The sequence below is a fragment of the Arachis stenosperma genome, chromosome 9 (assembly GCF_014773155.1).
Source record: "Arachis stenosperma cultivar V10309 chromosome 9, arast.V10309.gnm1.PFL2, whole genome shotgun sequence".
Lineage (NCBI taxonomy): Eukaryota > Viridiplantae > Streptophyta > Magnoliopsida > Fabales > Fabaceae > Arachis > Arachis stenosperma.
The window spans coordinates 19,923,501-19,944,510 of NC_080385.1; the positions used below are offsets into that span (position 1 = coordinate 19,923,501).

At 30.4% G+C, this 21,010-nt stretch overlaps 1 protein-coding gene across 2 annotated transcripts; it reads right to left on the minus strand.

Moving 5' to 3' along the window:
• Positions 1 to 2,114: 2,114 nt before the first annotated feature.
• On the minus strand, positions 2,115 to 18,379 carry LOC130948793 (uncharacterized). Of its 2 annotated transcripts, none has more exons than XM_057877661.1 (13): positions 17,765 to 18,379; positions 9,801 to 9,953; positions 8,626 to 8,838; positions 7,607 to 7,696; positions 7,386 to 7,502; positions 6,662 to 6,931; positions 5,510 to 5,675; positions 4,764 to 4,841; positions 4,450 to 4,547; positions 4,195 to 4,365; positions 3,858 to 3,932; positions 3,110 to 3,217; positions 2,115 to 2,827 (listed from the first exon to the last, which is right to left on the minus strand). In XM_057877661.1, the coding sequence occupies exons 1-13, from the start codon at positions 18,137 to 18,139 to the stop codon at positions 2,495 to 2,497; spliced, it is 2,247 nt and encodes a 748-aa protein (XP_057733644.1). In that variant the 5' UTR covers positions 18,140 to 18,379; the 3' UTR covers positions 2,115 to 2,494. The 2 variants fall into 2 exon arrangements, with proteins under 2 accessions (XP_057733644.1, XP_057733645.1); XM_057877662.1 differs by having other exon boundaries at positions 9,801 to 9,940; positions 17,765 to 18,038.
• Between the last annotated feature and the right edge of the window lie 2,631 nt (positions 18,380 to 21,010).

A 21,010-nucleotide genomic window follows, 5' to 3' on the forward strand; every position in this document is an offset into this window, starting at 1 on the left:
TTTGTCATCTGAAATGATAGGAGCCAAAACAAAGTTACTTAAAGGATAATAATAATGAAATGTTGCTTAGCAGAAAAATTAAGAGACACTTTGTATTAATTTCCTATGTAATAGAACCAGTAATAGAGAAGAGAGTAGAAAGTGACACACAGATATATCCTGGTTCTACTACTTAGTGCAATGTAGTCTACATCCAGTCTCTATCACAACATTGACAGAATTTCACTATTTTTCAACCAATTACAATCACCAATTTTTTCTAGGATATATCCAATCCTATTTGGGACAAGTCCAGATTCTAACCCAACCTGAATTTGACTAAGACTCACCCTAACTTTCAATTGCAAAGTGCTAACCCAACTTGCAAGGGAATTATCTCAGGATCATGACATAAAACAAAAATACAAACAAAGAATTTCTAAAATAACTTAGGCTTTTTCTCCAAGTCTAGCTCTTTGTCTTTTTTCGTTCATTGGTTTTTTCTTACAAATCTCACCATATTTGCCTTTTTTCAATAAAACTAAGACATACTAAACTGAGAAAAAGAATTAAAAATGAAAACTATGAAGGAGAAGAACAAGAACAGCTCAAGGAGCTATGAAAACCAAAACCAATGCTCTATCTCTCTTGCTTCAATTCTCGGCCGTTCAACACATGGTCTGTCTTCTCCAACAATCAGAATTAGCAATGGTGTGGTCAGATGAGAGAGTGAGAGAGAGAGAGAGGACCGAGGCAATGACATACAACCTTACTTTTTTCTTTCATTCTTTTTTCCCAAACTTCTTGAATCTGGACCCTTGATATTTGCTTTGGTCCCAAGTTTATTTCTTGGCCGTTGATGAACCACTAAACACTTTTGACTTCACTGTCTTCGTAGTTGCTTGAAAAGTGTTTGAAGCTCAGAGGATTTCTTCACGGTTTCCTAGTGAAGCACAAATGAAAAAATCACCTTTTTGCGATCCTCTATTACGTTGAGATCTTTCCTTTGTTGTGTCCCTTTTTTTCTTTCCCTTCTTTCTTAAAGATGGAAGCTAGTCTTTTATTCTTCTTTTTGCCTTAGCTCCAGATCTTTCCTCTTTCTTTTTTCTTGATTCAGAGATTGATGTGATTAGAAAGAAAAGTGAAGAGAGAGAAGAGAGAGTTTCTTCCTTCGGTGGAATTGAAAAAGATTCAAATGAATTAAAATCTAAGTTTAGGAGTGTTAGACTTTGGTTATGAATTGTCGAGTTGGGCTTGAAGTGGATATGGGCTCACTTTCTTTATTTTCTCTCATATAGTTCAGCAACTTATCAAGAAACAAAGTTTGGTTATGTTTAATATGATACTGGCCCGTGTGCGTGTGTGTGCTTGCTTAGTGAGCCCGTTTCATTTTTCTTGAGCCAATTGGATCAAATTATTTTTCTGCACACTAAACAAAGTACATCACACAACTAATTTAATAATTATCCCAATAATGTTTAATCACTTTAAACATTGTTTAGTTTTCCAAACTTAACAGATTAAATTATTAAATAATAAAAAATATAACAAGTATTTTTGTAATAATACCCTTTTCTTCTAATATTACCATTTTCCTACTTTTTTTCTTCTCTTTTTTCTTCTATGTTTTCTTTTCTTTCTCCTCCTTTTCTGCACTTTTTTTTGTTTTTATATCATCTTTATTATGTTTCTTTCTCTCATAAAAAAAAAAAACAAAAGCAACAAAGAAGAAAAAAGACAAAAGAAAGAAAAAGCATGAAAAAAAAGCTGCAACAGTAAAAAAAGGCATTTTTGTATTTTTAGAAAAATCCTGTGTTTTATTATTGGCCAATTCTCCCGTGCCTTTAATTTTGGTGTCGAAATTGCCGAAGTTACTTTTTATAGTAAGTTTTAAATATTTAAAAATTGTTTACTTTTATATTTTTTAATTTAAATATTAATTTTTATCTCTTTTTAATAAGTTAGGCAATTATATATAGGCACCATAGCATACACCTTCATTCTTTCACAAGAGCAACAAAGGAGAATTGCAGAATTTTATACCAGAGGAGTATGTAATGCAACCACTAAGAACATAAAGGGAAAGCTAATAACTAACACAGAAGGCATTAAAAGCAATTTACAATAGCACTCAATTATCCTAATTATATCATATACTTACTTTATCAACTCAATTTACATTTAACCTTATCATGAAACGATAATTCATTTATTATCCTTCACTTATGGCCCCCAAGGCCCCATGCATTCACATGCAGAAGATCCATACAATACCACAGTATTCAACGAACTCCTTACTCTTTGCTCTCCACATTAACTTGAACAAGGAGACCAAACTTTCCAACATTACAATAAACTAGTTTTATCTATATCATTTGTCTTTATCACTATAAACAAGCAACTAAAGTAATAGACGTATAAGCTGCATATGATTTTCAGCAAAGCTTATATACATTGCTAACAATTTGTCCTACTAAACAGATTTTCATATCTTGACAGATATCATGTGATTTTACTAGAGGCAGTCACAGTCACAAAGCTCAATACAGCAATTGATTAACTCGAAACAAGCGAGGGCTGCACAGAGTTGGGTGCAGACAATGGTGCATTGGTCATTCGCAAAGCGACATGTTTGGAGCAGACACATGCCACAACAGTTGTCAGCGAATCGGCCACAGCAAGTTGAGGTAGCCTTCTCTAGAAGCCCTTCAGAAGGTTTTGCTTCTTTGATTGCCGGCGGAACGTTATTTGCCGTTGCTTTCAGGTCACCAAACCCGAGACTCATGCCTCCGAGGAATAACTTCTGAGTGTTGCGTTCCAATCTCTGTCTGCTAAGTTTACTGTATGCCTGTTTTGAAGCAATCATATATAGGTGTCAAACACGTTGTGCAAAGAGAAAATTGAATATTACTTATAGGGTGAGAAGCAAGAACTCATGTATAATTGTCTTCATGTAAAGATGAGAATGTTAAATGATAATTTAGTCAACCTGTTAAATCATCTGACAGTTTTCAGCTATCAACTTCACACAAAAATAGTTACATGTAAGTCTTCACCTACTTATATTTTACATTGCAGAGAGAACTAAAATTTGCATTTAATATTTCTATATTGGAAGGAAAAGTTATACCCTCTTAATTAGCATTGGTTCAGGTGCCTTCTTCCCATCACTGTTCTCCACAAGCACCATGCAGGTATACTCTGACGGGATTTTATGTTGGATGCTCATCTTCGAGACCTGTCATTGATCAATTTTGCGTTTTCTTACAAGAGTACAGAAGCAGCACAGGAAATATCTTATAACCAACTTACATACTTCAAGAAAACTTTATGTATATATTTGTCAAATTTAAAAACAAGAGGAGAAAGAACACAGAGCAAATATCGCAATACTTCAAAATTCAAGTATCTAACAACATAGAGAGGTTATATTTGATGAGTTTAATGTTGATGCACCAGTAAAATGTTTTACACAGTGGTTCAATCACGTTCGTTCTTTTGAATAATCATTCATGCGATCAACATAAAGGTAGGCTATTTTTATTGACATGTCGTTAGGTCATTGGATGTACATGTAAAACTATTTTACTAGTGAATCAAAAATTAAATTCTATATTCGATGCAGTAACAGAATAATACTTTTAAAGCCAAATCAACTTAAATAAACTTCTACACTGTAATATACTTCTACACATCAAAGAGCAGATACTTTTTCCCAAATTCCACAACATATTGTTCATTGCAAGCTTAGTTGTTCACTATAAAAGCAACTTTGATTGTAAACAGATCCATTCAAATTTTCGATTTCACTAGTGCCGCATCTTTTTTTTTCCCTTATAAAAAGAGAGCCGATACGCATAGGTCTATAAAATACAAACCTTTTCCACCAACTCTGCACTTTCTAATAACCATGCTTGAGAAGTGACAAGGTCCATGTGTCTCTTTGCAAGGATCTGAAAAAACAAGAAAATAACGAACATAAGCTTCAACTTTTCAAATTACTCTGGAGGTAAAGCAAATTTTGATTGGAATGTCATAAAATACAATTTCATCCCTATAAACATTTCATATTTACAAATTTCACTCTTGTGCTTGTTAGTTGTTGCATGTTAATATTCAGTTCACAATGTCTATAATTGAATAAATTTGCGAACCTCATAGAAACATGATGAATTAACGGTAGTTAAATGATAGGAATCAAGATTGAAATATTACATTCGTGAGTTGAATATCTTTTTCTCTTTGCACTTCAAGGTCCACTTCAAACTTAGTCATATCTGCCAAAGTACCAGTCACTTTAACTGATTCCGGAAAGGTTCCATTGCATCTGCCTGATATCATTAACGGACTTTCTAATGATAGGTCTGGAATATAAGGTGGAAATAACTGCAACCATGAAAATAGGTAAAATGTAACTATGATTTAATTGTTTCTGGTTATAATTAAGGATGAAATATCTCTTTCATGTACCTCTACTGAATCAAGACCTAGACCTCCAAGGGTTATATCTGAAACAATGACTGATGAAGCAGTTCTAAACAACCTTTGCATTCTAAAGGAAATGGAATCTGGACACGGAAGGGAAAAAAAAAAAAAGAGATTAATAACAGTTCAAGTATCAATAAAATTACCAATTTATTACTTCTGTTTTCCTTTTAAATATAAGATACATATATAGTGACTTCAATAGTGTTACCAAACTTAATAATAACTCTTAAATATTTAAGCCTCAAATCTGAATAAACTTCAAACCACAATTTAAACTGAGAGGTAAAGATATTGACCTAAATCAAAAGCAGCATCATAGTGGCCCCTCCCAATCTGTGCTAGCATTTGCAGGAAGTAGTGATTACAATGTAAACCTAAAAATTTTGAAACAAACACAGAGATGGTTACTAAAAAGCAGTTGAATGAAAAAAGTTGCAAGAGAAAATTATGATAAATCTTTGTTCAAAATTTTGACAAAGCTCTTTCCAATTACTCATCTTCTGACTTTTTCTAATTTTTCTAAAGTCAAAAGTCACATTTTGCACTTCTCTTCCAATTACTACACAAATTAAAACTCAAAATAATTTTTAATGCTTTGCAAAGAGTTAACAATTTAAGTTCTTAAGAAGAACTTGTTAAGACACTCTAGAGAAGAACTTCACAAGTTACTTTCAGAAGTTCCTCTCCCAAAAGTTAAATACCAAAACAAGCCTTTATACTAAAATAAAGCATAAGCTATAGTAAATGTTGATACAAACGATCTTCTTACATTTATTCTTACAATGAGTTGAATCAATGCTTTTTTTTTTCATTTCTTCTTACATCCTATTGTTATTAAACATTTTCTTGAGGAAACAACCAGCAAGTCAAAGAATTAGTTTCTTGGATGTAAAACATGAATTCTGTATCAAAGTTTGCTGTTTCTTAGAAGTCAGAGCTTCAGGTGGAAACAACACTCATAAAAATGGTGAAATGTCAAATGAATTCTGCCAAATTAACATGTCATAGAAATGAAGTTCTTAAAACAGTAAAGTATCCTTGCCTATGCCAAGAGTACATAAGCGCGGTGTGCGAACCGGTTGCCCATTTGTGAGGCAGCTTTTCACAAAATTGCATATCTGTCTCTCATTCTCAACAGTCCCATCAGTAACAAGAAAAATTAGAGGGATTGAATCTGAAGCAGTTGAATTCTGAAACAGCTTCATTGCCTAAAGATATAATAGAGTATTAGATAAAAATAAAAGAACATCATCTTATATAAACAAAAAGCTACATATAAAGGTCTCAGCATCCGTTAAGTTCTTTAAGGCATACAAGTAAGTAACTAAACAATGCATAAACCTTCAAAAAACACTAAAGACTGCAATGAATGTAGTTAACAATACAAAGCAGATCAAACATGGAAACTTCATTTGAATGTCAAATATGGGATACATTGATGTGAATATGGGGAGAAAAAATGGTAAAGGCTCGAAGCTTTTTATGTCCTGTGGATGTAGACTAGCAGCAACACCAAAAGAAAGCATACAAATTACCAAAGAAATGGGAAAATGCAAAATAAAAGAAAGAACCAAATTTTGTCATGCCTTTTGTTTTCTCTTTATTATGATGATGACTGCAAAAGAAGTATATCAACTACATATTAAATGTGCTTTGTAGGATCAATGAATGAATAGAATAGAGAGAGAACAAGGAAGGTTAACCAAGGGCATGTTTGGTTTGAAAAAGAAAAGTTACAAGGTGGCACCTTCTAACTAACCTTTCTCATTTCCTCATTTCAGATGTATACTACTTTCATTAGTACTGCAGTTGATTTTAACTTGGCCTATGTTTACATAGCCGGTCTCAAGCTCGGAAAAACGAAAAGAGTTGTTCGATGTGCGACTGCCAATGTAAAACAATGTCGCATCCCAATACATGGCCACGACGCAATGACGTCCTTGAAGCCATGTTGGGTTTTGTTAGGCCTGCGACAGCCAATGTAAAACAAGGTTGCATCTCACAGCATAGACAGTTAGACACGACGTAATGACATCTTGATCCATCTAGCCGACCCCACTTAGTGGGAAAAAACTTTGTTAAGTAATTAAGTACTGCAGTTGATTTTAGCAGCAAAACAAACTTTAATCAACACATGCAATAAGAGAAGAATGTTTTGCACATAATATCGAAATTGTCAACAAATGAGAATTACCTGAGTTAAGGGATTCAAGATGTTGGTACCACCATTTGCAATAAAAGTAGCTTCAACCCACTTGGTAGCACTCAAAAGTTTTTCCACCGTAGCCGGTTCCATCAATCCAGAAAATGAATAGAACTCCCCATTGAAAGCTATTATGTTAAATGTATCTTGTGCATCTAGATGGGAAAGGGATGCTATTAATGCATTCTTTGTGCTTTCAAGAGGACTTCCCTTCATGCTTCCACTTATATCTACTATAAACACCACATTCTTTCTAAAAACCTGTCAAGTCATTAAAGCAGAATACTCCATTAAACAAAAACAATGATTCTGCACAACCCTCATATATTTCCATCTTACTTTATCCTAACTTATTCCTAGTTCCATATTTTTGTTACACAAAAAATAACATTATATTTTACCAATACAAATATTTTGTTAACTTAACAGATAATTATTTTTTCTGAGAGAAATCATTTTTTGAATAACAGAGACTAGAAAACAACAGAGGATCCATCTTATTTGTTCATATATGTGAATGACAAGACAGTTTAAATACATGCTGAAAAGATAATTTTATGTTTGAATAGGAAACATAAGTAGTAGTTCTTCCAATAGACAATTAATTGAAATCTTCAAATTTTGTTTGCTTTGGTAACAATACTTTTTTAAAAAGTTATATCCAAACACACTTAAAACTTTAAAGAAAATTAAACCTATAATAATGCAAACAAACCTTTCTATCCTGGCTTTTTCCCGGGTAAAGATACAAGCAAAATATCTCCCGTTCGTCGAAATCACGCAAGAAAGGAGATTGCAAGAGAACACCACCAACTATATCCGTTAAAGAAACCTGTATAGACACCAATTCGGCTATTCAGGATCCACGAATTTTTACAGAATATTGAAATTGCCATTGGAAAGAACTTGATAGAATTATATGCTTCCAGGTCTTACAATGTAAGAAAGACTAAAGTCTATACTTGACCAAGCTTGCACTTCTGCCTCATATGATAAACTTAATTTGCCAGCTTGGCGCATTAGTACCTGGAAACCATGAAGATCATATTTAGTTCATTTCTATGAATGAGAGGCCTAACAGAATTTTGTTATGCTGCAGTCGGCTATGTTTGCTGGTGTCCCCCAACCTAACAAATCAAGGACTAATCTACCGCGGATTTGAGTTATATTTAAGGGTTTGCTGGTAGTTATTGGACTGCTGCATACATAATATAGATTCAAATATGTGACACTTGCTTGAGTGGACAAGCAAACTAACAGACTCGACCAATCCAAGTTGGTTAAGTTGGTTTAAGAATGATATTTATTTGAACTGCCATAAAGGAATATGAAAAAAGATAAATTAATCCCTAACTTTTTGATCCGCAAATGTTTAAGTCTCTAAGAATTTAAAAAATACATTTAAATTCTTACTTTTTCAAAATCTGGACACATCGATCCCTGACTCTAACTTGTCACATTTTAAAAATTCTCTCACATGTGCATCCGTAACGACCAAATTAGTATAATGGGAGTAACGTTTGATTTATCTGTTGGATCTGACTGACCCAAGTGAACATGAAGGATAGGTTTTGAAAAGGTCAATGAATTCAATATATTTTTAAATCTTAAAAGACTTAAATACCCGCAGAACAAAAGATCAAGGACGTATTTGTCCTTTTCTCAAAAAATATTTTATACACAGCTATACATATTATTGACGTCAGTGAATTGAAAAAGTAATACTTAGCTTGATTAAAAATATTTAAAGACATAAGACTCGAATGAGTTACCATTATAATAGTTTGTCTTATTTAAAACAAAATGAAATAGTTCAACTTTAAGATGGAATGTTTTATGAAGTCTAATTTTGTAAGTTTTATATTATAATATTTGATCAACAAGTGTCCTGTATAAGTATGAAGCAAGTGGCAACAATTTAGGAATAAGAATGCTTCATAATCAGTAGGTTTTACCTTAAGAGGGTGACTGGAGGTATTGCATGACACTTCTCTTGCAGCACCAGAATTCACTTTCAATAATATTCTCTCTTTCTTAGGAGATTTTATTCCAATAGGGTTAACGTATGAAGGGAAGTTAAAAGGAATATTAAGAGAGAACTGGCCTTCATTGAATAATATCTCCTGAGACCATTTGATCTTAATTGAGAAGATCGAGCCTCCACTAAACTACAATAATAATAGAAAAAAAAAATCTTATTTATTTTAATTAATAAACAAACAATGTCTTTGTAACTATTATTATCAATAAGAGCGTACGTATTAATTCACTATTTTATTTATTAAATGAGCAATGCTAGAGGGCCAGCAATTTTTGTGATTGTTAGCCATCAACTAGCCATCAATGATGATTTGATGGTGTGAGATTGGTGTGAAATTTCATCCAATGGCTCACCTTCCTCTGCTGATTACATGCTGGCCAAAATTCAATAAAACTGCTGGCCCCCTAGATTTTTCCTTATTAAATATGTATAAAAATAATAAAAATGGAATTAATTGAGATGACAAATTATTTATAATTTAATATAAAAGATCTTGAATTTAAATTTTAGAAATAGCCAAAAAAAGTTATGAATTATATATAATTAATTATGCTAAATATACACTAAAATTATTTACTAATAAAAAATATATTTTATAAAAATAATATTTTTTTATATACAATAAAAAGTATTTTAACAAACAAAATTGTAAACTAATCCCTGCTCATATTATCCTTATTTATAATATAAATCATATTAGAAATTTTTTGGATAAAAAATAAAATTGGGTGAATGGCGAAGATTTTTACTTAATTTATAAATTATATATATATATATATATATATATATATATATATATAGTACATATTGTACACGAAAACTTCTCTCTTTGTCTTAGCATTACTCAATTATATATATATAATATAGAAGTATGATGAAGTATCAGTAATAAAGGTCAAATTGATAATAATAGTGTTAGAGATTAATATATTTTGTAATTTGTAATTATTAATTAATTATTATTAATATTTTTAATGGTGTAATTAAATACGGTTAGATTTTAATAAAAGAACTGGACCATAGACTTTCTCAATTGATAATATGAAGTACGAGTAATAAGATTAATCTTTGTTGCAATGTAATAGTGACCTGTGGGATGTCAATAATGTATATTTGGCTTTTCAAGAAGTATCCATCTTTGGCTTTGGCCACTTTCTCCTTATCATTTTCATCATTCCGAGAAATCAATTCAGTATGATATGATCTTCCAAAGTTATCAACCTCAACACCTAGAAGTGAACCCTGTTAGCCACATCATATTTAACTTGAGAACTCATGAAGGGGAAATTTCTCTACAATATTTTCATTAAGCAATTCATGCAATATAAGATGCATTCAGTTAAAACTTATGGAACAGGAAACATAATGCACTCCATAATGTCCCGTGTCCACAATCATGAATCAGGATCTTAGATAAAATTTAATACAATCACAACATGACTGATTGAGACAGATATAGAATTTATTATATAGTCCAATGCCATATCAGCGATGGTGTGACACAACAGAAAACAATTTGCAATATATTGTTAGGATTAAAGAATGGACATAAGCTATGAAAGATACTATAGTAGAACATATAAGAAATATTAATGGCGTTTTTAAATGCAGATACTGATTCAAGGTATTTGAAAGAAGAATCGAGCATGGAAAAAAAAATCTGATACTTAAACCGCTAATAATTTGACTTTTGAGAATATGGCCATGCATTTAGGTGGTGCCAAATTTTAACTGAGTAGAATCAGTTGGTCATGCCAAGAATAGTATCTCTTCTTGGCACACCATATGATCAGAACTACTCCGACATGTAACGTCTCACAGTGTCATTATTATATGTTGGCATGTTGCCAACTAGCCATATAATTCGATCAATAATAACATTCTGGCAAGTTTCATGACCGAGAAGCATGTTTCATGGAAGATATTGCATTAGAAAAAATAATTTTCATGTGGGTCCCAAATCATTATGATTTTAACAAAAGATAAACACAATTATGTTTGGCACATCAACGACATGGGAAAATTCTTTCCCTTTTGTGTATATTCTTTTAGTATTTAAAATAAGAATTTAATTCTAATATAAAATAGTTGTATAAATACATTTATTATGTGACGTTAAGTAAATAAAAATAACTCCTTTTTACATATTCACATAAATAATCGTCTAAAAGTAAATGTAATTAAATGACAGAATATAATATTTTATACTATTAATATATTAAAAATAAACTCTTAAAATAAAACAAAAAACGTGTCTTTTAATTTATACTTGAAACATAAAGAAAAATATTATAAGTATCATTTTTTAATTTTTTTAATTTTTAAATTAAATAATCAATGTAATTAAGTATTTTTTAAAGTATTCTTTTAATCAATCTTTTATTACAGTAATTTAAAAAAATTAAAACAAACACATCTAAATAAATTTAGTATCTTATTTTTTAAAAATTTAAAATACAAATTTAAAAAACAGTTTTAAATAAGATTAAAATCTAAAAATTTAATTTTAAATACCCAAATCTATTTTAAACCCTTTTAACAAAAATACATCTAAAAAATCCCTAAAATCTCCACAAACGTCTCAATCTTACGGCGAAACCTAGGAGAGCATTATTGCTTCCTCTGCGCTCCTCATCCTCGCCATTGCTGCCTCCTCTGTACCGCGCTCATTGTTGTCGCCACTTTCTCCTACCCGTCGCTTTTTCTTCCGCGCCGCTTCCTCTTCGTGCTCTTCCTCCGCGCCGTTTCCTCTTCCGAGACGCGCTCCTCTATGCCGAAAACACATTTCATGTATTTGGATGTATTTGTATTGATAAATTTTATTTTTGCATTATTCTGTTTGATTTTATTACCTCTTTCACATTTTTTAGGTTATTAAAATTTTTTATGTCTCTTTTTTTTAATAAAAGATTTATTTTTATAATTTATGTATAATGTTAGATGTGTATGTAATTTTTTTTGAATTTTTTAAAAAATATTTAAATAATTTCTTAAAAAATATAATTTAATTTTAAAAATTATACCAGACATCAATATTATTATTTTTTATAAGTCAAAAACTCAAAAAAAATTGAAATTTTTTTCATTAATAATGTGTTTATCGAAGAAATAAAAAATTTATTCAATTAAAAAATAATTAAATAATATTATTAAATTTAAAAGTTCACGAAAGACTAAATTTTAAAAGATATATAGTATTTTTTTTAAAAAATGATGTTTTTCTTTAGTTGGATTTTTTTTTGATAATTTTATTATTTTATACTTTACACACTATTATAAAGCATTTATTTAAGTCGACAAAACTGTCTTTATCAAAATTTTTATCTTTTTACCCTTTTTTTTATTTATGTTGCATTGAAAGAATAACTTTACGAACTGAAACTGGACCAAAGAAACAATTTCAAGTTTTCAACTAAGAGAAAGTATGAAGAGTTAATTTAATTAGTATATAATGTGTACAATAAAAATATTTTTAAAATTAATATTAAATAATAATTAAATTAATTAATTATAGAATTATTTTTAATTTTAAATACAAAGTAAATAAAAATTTTAAATAGTTATTAACATGTCTCTCTCTCTCTTTGTTTTATCCTCTTTTATCGGTGTTGTTGAAGATCAAACTATATTGAAGATCAAACTATACCCTAATTTCGGCACAGTTCCATCACCTGCAACTATGGTTCCATCCCTTGAAAAACTCACGGTGGAGAATAGCAAATAGTCTTTTTTCTCCAACTGCATCAATGTTTGTAAATACTAAGAAGTCATTTATAACTAAGAATATCATTTGGATTGTTGATACTGATCTTTTGATATTTATTTTATTAGGCGTTCGTATTTTTATGCTATGATGCTTTAAACAAAGGCCGGAGAAGAAAAATATCAAGAAGCAAAATGTTAGTGTCTTCTAAAGTAAACCTACTTGCAGTGACACTTTCTTTAAAGTAACCAATCGGGAGCCTTTAAAATAACCAATCGGGAGGAATTTTTTGTTGGGAGACAGTATGCATTGTAAGTTTTATATATGCATGTAGATGTTTGTTATGCATGTAAATGAGATATTTATTCTTAATGTAAATGGAATATTTTAATATATTTAATGGTCAATTTAGGATGATCATTTTAGTAGGTATACAGATGATTATTTTAATTTTTATGTAGATGATTATTTTGATTGGATTGAGTTTTGTTATATATAATTAAAATATGTTGAATGTTTAATTTATTAGGTATGCGGATGATTATTTTTATTTTTAAGTAGATGGTTATTTTTACTAAGGGTGAGTGGCGTGTGGCAAGCCAAGCAGCAAAGGTGAAGTGGGATGATTATTTATGAGGTGGGGTGACTGCTGGTTGAAAAAGAAGAGGCTATTGGAATGAAATGTTTTGGTAAATTAAGATTTTGAATGGTTATTTTTTTGAAATAATTAATTGAATTTTTTAAAAATTTGAAATTCAATGTGAAATAACTGAATAAGAATTTTTTAATTTAGAGTAATCTGTGGAGAGATTTTTATATTTTATCCCTATTAGGCTAAATAACAAGTCCATTGTACACATTGTATATATACCCCATTAACTCCCTAGCAAGATTCTTCAACTAAACCTTTCAATCGAATACAAGGTTAAATTTTAAAGAGAAATAAACTATCATTTGTATCTATAATTTTGTAAATGCTGACAAAAGTATCTATTAAATAAGAAAATTAATGTTGTACTCATAAAAGATGAGTTTTATGTGACAATAATACTTAAATTTTAATTTTTTGTTAATTTTTTAATAGAATTATCAAATTATAATAATTCTTTATTTTCTTTTAGGAAATTTCAACCTTTCACAATTCTTCTCACCACCAGCACCTTCTCTGATTATCATTGTCTCCCTTCTCCCTCTTCACTGTTACCACTCATTGTCACCCCTACCACTGACATCATTCTTATTCCCTTTCTCAATTGGTAGTACGCAACACTTAAGAACTCTTTTTTTCATCATCACCTGCCCTGATTTCAGAGTATTTAGGATAAAATAACTGCACAGGGACTCGTAGAGATCTAAGGATTCACTTTTCTTCATCTCGTCCACGTTGACCTTGAAGATGTTCGGGTTGGGTGCTGATCAAGCGACTGTAGTGGGAGATGGAGGTAGGAATTGGCTCACCGGAGGAAGGAGCAATCTTGACGTCGCTTGCTCCATGGCCACCTGTGCGTGGCGAGTTTGCTTCGTCGAAGAGAAGTTAATTCCGCGCCAACTAAATAGCATCGAAATACTCTAACAGTAGCCTCTTTTTCAACTAATCAACGATGCTGAGCAGAGCTTGGAGTCACTATTGGAGAGAGTTCGTGGCTGCCGGATTTTGTGTGTTGATGATGGTGATGACAATGTGGTAGTAGCGAAGGTGGTGATGAACAATTTTAAAATTTTTGGGATGGAAAAAAAGAGAGATGGAGGCTGAGGATAAAAATTAGCCACCAATAGAATGCTTTACGACCTTTGCATAAAAGATCTTGAACTGTATCCTCCTTCTCCTTCTTTTTCTTCTCCTTCGTCTTTAATGAATTAATTTTTTAAAGATCATTGCTTGCGAAAGGATGACAAACATGGTTCGAGCCTCTTCTTGGTAAGGAGAAAAGGAGAGAAGGTGTGCAAACTTCAAGAAAAAGGTGTTAGGATCAGTCTGCTTGCAGAAGTTGAAGAGCACCTCGGCATGAGAGTGCTGCTCGTTGAAGAAAGACATCAAATGCGAGATTAGGGTAGCGAATGCGGATGGTGGCTAGCGATAATGACGAAGAAGAGTGAAGATTGTGAAAATTTAGAATCTAAAAAAGAAGATAAAAAAGATTATTTAAAAATTTTATTAAAAAGGCAATAAAAAAATTAAGATTTAAATACTATTGTCACATAAAATTCATCTTTTATGAATATAATATTAATTTTTTGTTTGATAAGTACTATTATACATTCACAAAATTTATAAATACAAATAGTAGTTTATCCTTTTAAAGAGCCATAAACATAATTTTCTTACCAAAAATTCTACCAATTTTAGCCTTCGAAATCTCTTTCATTATCCAATTACAACTAATTCTTAAGTAGAAGTATGAAATTTTTTGGATCAAGTTATTTTAAAATAAAAAATTAATAAATAAAAAATAATTATTTTTTATTTAAAATATTAAAATTTATATATAATAAAAATTATAAATTTAATAATAATTAATTTTTTATTTTATTATTTTATAGATCCTTTATTTTTTCTGAAATTTACGTACCATAAGAGGACAGCGAAGTCCGCTCCAGAATTCCTATAGTAAATACTTAAAACCATTTCTTAAAAGAATGGAATATATTTTTAAAACCATAAATATCAAAAAGTAATTTCAGGGCAAAGTTGACAATCAACAATTTTTGGAACTGAGTTGAAATCAATCATTGAATATATTAATTTCCGAAGCTGCTACTTTTGAGAGGACAAGGTTTCTAAAAATTTCACATAATTTTATATTTTTGTTCCAAGGCTAAGAGAACGACCCTCCCCAACCGATCAATTAAGCATAATCCTCGAAAACATTTCTTAAAAATATGAAAACTCTTTAAGAGCATAAATATCAAGATATTTTTAGTAAAAGTTGAAAATTGAAATTAATCACTGAGTATATATATTTCAAAAGATATTTAATATAAAGTATATCTCAAACAACATATAAAATTTTTTTAAATATTTAAAAAATATTAATATTTTAATAATTTTAATTATTAACTTTAATTATAAAATTTATATATAATTAAAATCAACTGCTAAAATTATTAGAATACTCATATGAAACTCTTCATAAAATACAAAGTTTGAATTTCTTTTTCCAAAGACTGACTATTGGCTTCAGCCACTATTTTAAGAAGATAAAAATATGTTTGGTTCGTATTTTTATTTTTTATTTTTATTTTTAATATTTTTTATTTTCTAAATTTTATAAAAAAATAAAAATTTTATTATTTTTATTTTTTATAAAATTCAAAAACATAAAAAATATTAAAAATAAAAATAAAAATACAAATGAAACGCACTCTACACTTTTACCTTTTATGACTTCAATTTAAATTGGTTTTAAATCCAAAGTAAAGACAACGACCCGCCCCAACTAACTTCCTCCAGCACTTAGGCTAAGAAAAGAAAATTGAACACGTCTCATTTTCTTCCATTCCACAAAGAAATAGAGTCCAGTAGTTTTCAATTTTTAAGTGATGATAGAATAAATAATTAATGATCTCCAATTAATGTTAATAAAAAAATATCTTGTACACACTAAAAAAATTATTTTATATATTATTTTATATATTTTTAATATATATTTTATATTTTAATACATATCTTATATAAAGAACTAATTTAACGATTTAATTTTAATATATACATATCATAATTATTTAAATTAAATATTTTAGTTTTTTATATAAAATTTATAAAAATTATTCTCATTAAACAAATAATTTTTCAAGTGTTGATAATAAAATTTTTAATATATATTATATTAATCACTTTATTATAAAATAATTAAATTATAAAAAATATTATTACAAGATAAATTAGTCTCATATTAAACAACTTATCTTTTTCAAAAGTTTCTAGAATAATAAAATTTTGTGAAGAATAAAATATCAACTCTGAAATTTTTTAAAAATCAATATAATTGTTTACTATTTATGATATTTTATCAATGATCAGAAGAGAGGGAGAAGAGTGGGATAAAATTAGAATTTTGAAAATTAATCGAAAGAAAAATATCTTACCATTTGTATTTTAGTAACTTTAAGATGGTACATAAATGGTGTGTATTTATGTTTCTTTGTATTAGTTTATGTCTCAAAAATTTTGTCTCTCAACAAATTAAATTGATGCACTTGTGTGTTACTTTGTTCATATTTTAAGTAGTCACACAACACAATTTTAGTGGACTGATTAAAACTAAAGTTAAACTCTTCAAAATATTTATCCACTAAAAAAAACTAATGAAGTAATCTTTATCTAACTAGTGTTCTAAAAATATTAATTAAAAGATTAAAATAAAAAGTTAAAAAATAAAATAAAATGTGTAAATGATCAATAGATTAATCACATTAATTAAAAAAATTTAATAAAACTGTTGTATACAGAAGTGATTAACAAAACCAGAAGGATGGAAATGAAATTTATTCATTGGCCACTTCCACCGTGATTTCACATTTTTTTATTTTTTACCTCTTCTATATATTAATTTTTTTAAAAAAATAAAATGTCTATTTTTAATATCGTTGGGACTGATTTAGGCACTCTTAAAAGGAAAAAAAAATTAAAAGGAAGCATTGCCTCTTTTTGACCTGATTCCAAAACAGTGGAATACCCAAGCCTAGGTCCCTACCACGTCCCACCCCTAGAACTAGAAGTTTCAAGGACTCAACCTCTCTCGCTGTGCCAACTGTCAGCCTATCCGAATTTTTTTCTCTCTCTTCTATTCATCTTCTCCATTCGAAGAAATTTACATGAAGACAAAGATTCGAATGAAGTTATCTTCGTATAAAATAATAATTAAAAATTATTAAATAATTTAATCAAATAGTTATATCAACAACAATAGTTTCAAGTGAGTTTTCACCTTTTTAATCATATTACATCTAATACTTCTCTTTCAGATTTAGGCTTGTTCAAGTTAGTATAGTTTGTGTTTGGATTCTATGTAAAATAATAGACATAAACATTTCTAACTAAAAAGATACGAATGAAATACAAAATTTTTACTATCTAAAAGATTCATAACCTTTATAATACTTCTTTAACACTAAAGACAAAAAAAAAAAGAGTATACTTTTGCCTTATATTTCTCACCCAGTCAGAAATCAGAAGGATTTTTTTCTATTATAAAATGAAAAAATTCTTTATTTCCAAATGCAAGTTTACGGAGAAGAAACCACTTTCCTTCAAAAATCACCCCATAGTTCATCAATAAACACAAGAAAACTAGAATTAGTAAATGATTTTCCTGCCAAAGATATCAGCCATTGTATATATAACATTTACCTGCTCTCCCATCGGTATCGCGAGGCGGCAATCGCATGTGCTACTTCCCAACACGCAATGCACGCGCCACCGTGCATTGACGGTTACAAACGCCGTGTCCAAGCTACAATCGACCTCCATGGTGACTCCTAGAAGCTGCAGCGGTATTAGCGCCGGCGGGTCACACTTCCCGTGCACGTACGGTTGGTAGCTCCGGATGTCCGGGTTATCCACCATATCCGGATCCGATATCACGGCGTAGCACATCGGCGCCGTCGGTAGGTATTCCTCCGGCGATCTCGACATCGCCGGTGCCGGCGCCGGACCTTGGCCGTAGTATATTCGCCTGGAGAGCCTGAGTCCGAAATCGACGGAGCTGGAGAACTGGTTGGCCATGACCGCCGCCGATGATGCCGGAGATGAATTCCCGGCGAGTCCTTTTAGAAAGAAGATTAGAGAGAGAAGAAGAAGATTGGAGAATTTTGGAAGGATGTGGAATGAAGCATTAATAGGAAGATGAAAGTGAAGGGTTTTGAATAACAGTTGATGAAGAAAGAGGAAGAAAAAGATGAGAAAAGTGAGGAAGAGGAAGAGGTAGCTCCAAATAGGCCCAACCTGTTAGAACCTCAAAGTCCTTGCGACTTTACCTCTACTAATTTAAGTCACATTTATATAAATCAAGAAATTATTTTTAAGGGTCCCAATTCTCAAATACAAAATACATCTCCATTTCAATAATTTCTCTTACTATATTGATGATATAATATAATTTATGTCTACATAAGTACATATACATTTTATTGTTTTAAATAAACAATTATTTAAGAGTAAAATCATTAACTCTTTAGTCTTTACTCATATTGTGTACATAATTAGTCCACATTTGTTAATTGTTCGTTTGAGAAGTTTTAAAAATAATTTTTTTGAGTTTGTAATTTATGAAGAATAATAGTATTAATGTTCGATATAATTTTTAAAATTAAATTGTAGCTTTTTAAGAAATTATTTAAGAATTTATAAAAAAATTAAAAAAAATAACTTCTTTTATAATATTACTACTTTTTATTACATTTCTATAAAATAAGTATTTTTAGAACAAAAACTTCAAACACAAAATAACTTATTTAAAAGCTACTTTTAATATAGTCATTTATTATTTAAACTATTTTTTCAAAAGAAACTTAATTAAATTATTGAATAAATTATCATTTCTGACCATAAAAAATGTGAGAGCTGACAAAACTAACCATAACAGATTAAAACTAACTTAGTATCCACAAAAGATTAGATTTGCTTGACAAAACTAACAAAAACGTTAATCACATGTTAATTTTGTTGAAAATACCATTATTACCCTTCACTCTTTTTTCTTTCCCATTTTCTTTCTACCTCTTCCTCTTCTGAAATCAAAATTCTCTCCCTGAACATCATAACACCCACCAATCTTGATCTAATTGAATGCAAGAGTTGAACCATTTGGATGTGTATTAACAATATTACCTTCCAATTTAGACTTAACTATAGATGCATCCATTGCGAAATTAGTCATCTTGCTAGTAAAGAAAATTACAAATTCACTATATGAAAATTTAGAAGATTGAACCACTAAATTTATAATAATTATCACTCCTAACAATGAAATTAACCTCTTGGTTCCAGAGACATAGGAATTTGAATCCCAAATTCATCTTTTAATTTGCAAAAATGCAAAAAAGTACCAAGACTTAACTGGAAGCTATGAACCGAAATTGAAACTTCGTTAAACAGTGAACACCCATCATCAAATGCTTCTCAAAGTTTAAATCTTTGGACTTCAATTAACATCTTTGTGCTAAAAACTACCATGGTCAGATTCAGGTTTGTGGAAACATAGTTTTGATGATTGCCACCTATCATCCAAATGAAACTATTAATGAGTTAGCTTCCTCACCTCTGGAGATGTCAGAAGATGAAATTGAAGCAAACCCATTGAGATTAACCACTGAAAGTTAATAACTTTAGATCTTCACCGCTATCTCCAGCAACAACTCATAGTAAGGTCTCATTGGTACTACAGCCATCAAAGCCGACGATGAGGACAATGGAGCTTCGCCATGTTGTTGTTCCATCAACGGGGCCATAGTTATGTTTCGCCTCGTACTCGTCTAAAAAAAAGACTATGATCAAAAACGGGATACATTGGTCGGATCTAGCCATTATCGAATACATCATCGGCGAAAACTAGCGAAATCATAGGATGAGAAAACTGAAGTTGAATTATTCCTCTTCTTCCTACTCCAATTCCTCTTTCTCTTGTTCTTCATTTTCTTGTTCTAACTCTTCGTTTTTAGCTTTTTCATAGTCGTAGATTCTAAAATTCAGTGCGAAATTATTTTGATTAAGTGTAATTTTAGATTTGAAAATTTTATGGTTTGTATATGTTGGGTGATGATGGATATTGTGTTGGTGTTGTTAGTGATGATAATGACAACAATTCTTAGAGAATTTTAGAAGAGGAAGAGATAGAAGAAAAAGAAAGGGGAAAGAAAAAACATTAAAGGATAATAAAGGCATTTTGAACAAAATTAACCTATGATTAAGGTTTTTGTTAGTTTTGTCAACCATATCTAATCTTTCATGGATACTAAGTTAATTTTAGTCTGTTATGGTTAGTTTTGTCGATCCTCAGATTTTTGATAGTCAAAAATAGTGATTTACTCTAAATTATTTATCCAAACTGAATTTAAGTGTACTATAATTAATACTGGTAAAAAATTAAAAAAATACTTTAAACATAATGTAATCAAACAACTTATATTTTTGAACTAAATTTTTATAGACGAAGAAAATATTGTCATTTATATTTTGCAAAAATAATTATAATACAATATTAGTATATATGACTAAATAATTTTCGTACATAAATCTTGTTCAGTAGGTCGGTTACCGGACGGTTCGGAGGGGGATTTGAGAAGGTGGGACTGCCTCAATCGGTGTGACTGTACGCGCCCTGAGGAGCTGGGAAGCCGAGGTCTCGACGTGAAGGGAAGAGGGGGAGTCACCTGCAAAGACACTCTGACGCTCTAGTTAGTGAGTGTGCAGGTAAAAGTGGGTAGGTAATATGTAACGTACCTTAGGGGAAGGGCAGGTCCTTCCCCATTTATACCGTATCAGAGGTGGATCATGCAAGAATGGGCCCACCTTCCCCAAAGCTTCCTCTTAGTTGTAGCAACGAACTGGCAAGGACGCGTGTCCGAGTTGCGTGGCGGATATCGCGTGCCCGACTGT